General features: G+C 55.8%; 1 protein-coding gene across 1 annotated transcript in view; it reads left to right on the forward strand.

The window, feature by feature from the left end:
- LOC104500194 (protocadherin-19-like) overlaps window positions 1-4,247 on the forward strand; it is a gene marked incomplete at both ends in the record, with an annotated part of 51,042 nt that overhangs the window by 401 nt on the left and 46,394 nt on the right. The window contains 1 exon segment of the mRNA XM_010143800.1: window positions 9-47. Coding sequence (XP_010142102.1) covers window positions 9-47 — 39 coding nt within the window.

Consider the following 4,247-nt stretch of genomic DNA (forward strand, 5'->3'; position numbering starts at 1 on the left):
GCCCCCAGCAGCCTGACCTCATCATCAATGGGATGCCGCTGCCGGAGGTGAGTGCGGGCGCACAGCCCACGCCTCTGGGGCACCGGTAACGGGTTTGCACGCGGACCGAGGTGTGTGGGTCTGTTGGTGTAAGCGCTGCTGAAATTATGAGCAAACAGGCAGGGGTGGTATCTGTGTGCTGGACACCTTAGGGCGAGGGACTGATGGAGGACAGGCAGAGGGGAGCGGTGGGCACCCACCTTGCAAGTCCTGGGGCAGTCCCGACACATGGTCTCGGGTGGATGTTTCACCTCCAGACGCTGCACAGACCCTCAGAAATGCCCAGGTGGGGATGCTGGTACGAGTGGGCCAGGCCAGATTGCCTCTGCACTGCTGGGAGGCTGGAGGCGGCTGCTTCGCGAGTGGATTTTGAGTGTGGAGATGCTCAAGGGAGGAGACACTAAATACCTCCACAGGAGTTTTTTAAAAGGCTGCGGAAGGTGGCGTTGGTGGCTGTTGCTCTGGAGGCAGCGGGCTGTGCTGGGGCGAAGGCGGTGCAGGGTGCCCCGGTGTGACTGCCTGCACGCCTGGCCCTGTGTTGTCCCCCTGCCATGCACAACGGGCACGCGCCGGCTGGCCTGGGAGGGATTCATGGTACCTGCTGAAGGCAGGGAAAGGGGCTGCTCCAATCCACGCCATCCTCATCAGGTTCTTCTAATTCATCAGCTTTCCTGTACATCACAGGCATCATTTAATGTTGCTTGTTTGTCTCTCTTTGAATTATTGTTTGGTATTAAGCAAAACAATCAAAGGTTTGTCATGTTTCCTGCTTTGAACAGGATAACAAAGCTGGAAAAGCAACTGAAATATTTATGGCTTGCTCTGTTTTGCGTTCACTGTACTGGTGTGAATGCAAAATGATGCTCCTGAAGACGCTGGAGTTGCTTCAGATTTATACTTGCACTATGGAGAGCAGAACGTGGCCCTCTGCGAGTGCTGCTGTAGGGGAAAACGCTCGCTGAATCCTGGCGTTTAACCTCCACTAAGGCTACAGAACCAGCTCCCGAGAGGTCATGCACTGGTGTTGGCCCGGTTTTGGAGTGCTTCCAGCCCAAATGCTGGTCGCTCAAAGCAGAGGAGCAGCTTTTAATGACCGGATGATCAGGAGGGGGTTATTGTGGTCTCCTTGACAGACTGTGGGCACTTAGCTTTCCCCTGCCCAAGCCTACGCTTAGGGTCTCTCCTGCTCTCGTGTCTGCAAGCTCCTCGCCGTGCGGCATCGTCCTTTCAAGGTTACCCTCTGAGGTGCTGTGAGAAGGCAACTTCTGCGCGGGGTCACCAGCACAGCCCGGCACAGCTGCCTGCAGCTGCAGGGCCGGGAGCCTGCCTGTGGTGGGAGGGTACAGTGGGAGTGACCCAGCACTGGTCCAGAGAAGTAAAGCTTGGTTTAACTTCTGGTGGTGATGTAGGAGCTATAGTAAGAGTTTTTTAGCAGTAACTGAATGGGAATGACCGGGATATAAGCACTCATATATTCTACTTGTGTGTGTCCAGCCAGAGAGCTGAGTGGGCAATTCTTCTCCCAAATGCCTGATGGGGAGAGGAAGGGACATTGCATCCAAGTCTGGGAGGGAGTAGTTTGGGGTAAGCCTGTCTCTGGTCACGTAAGGCCGAAGAGCTGCTGCCACAGTTGTCTGCTCCTTGTTGTCTGTGCCTAGGCAGGGCGGGGGTGGGAAACACGACCTTCATCTCTGAGGGGATCTCCATCGATGCTCGGGTTCGCCTGTGCTCTTCGCGGAGTACCAGTTGGTGCTCAGGGTACCCAGCTGCCTGGGGGGTGCATCCCAAGGTTGTGGGTGACCGTCACTGTTGGCATGCTGGGGACAGCGGTCCCTGAGGAATTCCTGTCTTCCTGGAGCAGTGTCCTTTGGAGAGGGGTCTTGAGCACATCTCTGGCTGATGCCTCGCTACACGCGCCGAGCAGTGGAGCACTGTCAGCCTGTGATTCACTGCCACAGGCAAAATTCAGTCATAAAATCCATCACGTGTTGGCATTAGCCGGCAGCGGGAGGTCTGCAGCGCCGGGGAGGAGGGAAAGACCATCAGAAACATCATAGCTCAGTTGATAAAGTCATGAAGCAGCTGCAGGTAGAAGGCAGTGCTGCCCATGTTCCTTCTCGACACAGCACTTAGCCTGGCGTCCGGCAGCATGTGCTCTCCAAAGACCCACCACCACCTTGTGCACCCTCATGTGAAGGACGCGGGACGCTGTTACTTCTCCCTGTGGCTCCAGCTTGCCACGTTTCCCTGTGACTCCTGCAGGTGTGAGGCACTGTGAACAGCTGGTACCTTGCCTGGAAAAATAAATTTGTCTCATGTAAAGAGTGCAGTGGAGTGTCAGCTTAAAACGTGCCCTCCAGCAGCCCTGTGAGCGTGCAGGGGGCAGCTGCCGGCTCTCCAGTCCTGCTAAGGGACCAGCAGCTCTTGGGTGGGTGCTCTCCAGGAGAGCAGCATGTCCTGGCCGGGATCTCGCTTGCTCTCTTGGGATACTTCCGTACAAAAGGGCAGGGCCGGGGCATGGGGAGGAGAAATCCCAACTGGAAGCTGCTTGGAAGTTTGGTTTAGGGCGGGAACTTTGATGTTGTTTGGCAGAGTCCCAGTGTTTTGCTTCCAGCCGTTGCAAGAGAAGTTGTCTTGCTGATGGTGTGGGTTCTACTGGCTCCTAAAATTCCAGATCACCCCTGAGGGTGAGGAGGTTCAGTGTGACCGGAGTGACAGCCCTGTTCTGGCATGCAGGGTGGCACAGACACTCCATAAAAGGTGCTTCCACGGAGGGGCACCGCAGCCTTGTACCCACTGTCGTCCGTTGCTCGCTGCCTCAGCAGGTGTTGCAGTGTGATGACATGCTATTGGTACACCTCGGGTGATGCTGATCTTATAAACACAGCTCCTGCCCAGAGCTTCCAGAGCCAAACCGTTCCCTGCAGTGCATCCAGCGGGACTTTGTCTGAGCTGGTTTGAATCGCCTCCAGCGACGAGGCTGCCGGCGTTTCCCCCGGGAGCCTTTACGAGGTGTCAGCATTGGGGAGGTATCACTGCTGCTCCACCTTGGAGTGACTTTTCCTGATGGGAAGGCAAAGCATCGGTTGATAAAGATGAAATACGGAGGTAAATGTGTCACTGGCGGTGTCGTTTAGCATGTGATGGTCATGGCTGGGAGTAAGCGATTGCCTCTGCAGACACGCGCTGTCCTGGCAGCGGTGGGTTTGCGATGTAGCTGGTCTTTAACGTGAGGCTCATTTACTTTAGCAGTCAGGAACCTTGAAATAATAGTCCCCGAGGATGGGTTGTTTGTGGAGCTTCAGGAAATGTTTCCTCCCGTGCCGTGGCAGTGGTATGCGCGGTGGCAGGGCTCAGGGCTGGCAGTGCCGTGTTGTGCCAGTGGCAATTTGGTTCTTTGGTGCTCTCCACCTTTACCAGCTGATCCAGAAAGCATCAAACAGTGCTGCCTGTGGGGGCTTCAACGCCGCTCTGAGGATGCAAAACCAAGTTTGAGACGACCCTTGAAAAGCTTTTCCCTTTGGGAGGGGTCCGGGCTGGGCTGCCGGCCTGGCCCCTTTACCAGCTGATCCAGAAAGCATCAAACAGTGCTGCCTGTGGGGGCTTCAACCCCGCTCTGAGGATGCAAAACCAAGTTTGAGACGACCATTGAAAAGCTTTTCCCTTTGGGTGGGGGCCGGGCTGGGCTGCCGGCTCTGCTTGAGCCAGGGCACGGTGACCAAGAGAGCATCGGGAGGTGGCGGGGTATGTCCCGGGGGAGCTCTGGCCCGGCTGGGGTTTGGTGGAACCTTGGGTGCTGGGGTACCACATGGGGACTCCTGCCCGCATCTTTTTAGCTTCCTTGTGGCTGTAGGCAGTGATGGCAAAAAGCGTTTGCGAGCAGCTCTGGTGATCGTGGCTGGCAGCGGGAGGCTTGGCCCCTGTTAGTATTTTGGCTTGTTTTGCAGGAGGGAGAGTGGGACATGTTGGAGCTGCAAGGGCATTGCCGGTCAGAGGCTTTGCTGCCTCCCAGGGCTCTTTTCTCTTCATGCTGAGCCAGAGGAGAAGTCAGCTTTGAAACCAAAAGGGCTTGTTGTCAGGTTTTGCATGTATATTACTGGAAGCTGTACCAGGAGATTAAAAATCAAAATTAATAGGAGCCATTAGGCAGCTTCCTTGATAAAAATGCACGTTGCATTGGGGTGGTGTGGAAACCGGTCTGAATGCCG

This window comes from Buceros rhinoceros, unplaced genomic scaffold (genome assembly GCF_000710305.1).
Source record: "Buceros rhinoceros silvestris isolate BGI_N320 unplaced genomic scaffold, ASM71030v1 scaffold20939, whole genome shotgun sequence".
In the NCBI taxonomy this organism is placed as follows: Eukaryota; Metazoa; Chordata; class Aves; order Bucerotiformes; family Bucerotidae; genus Buceros; species Buceros rhinoceros.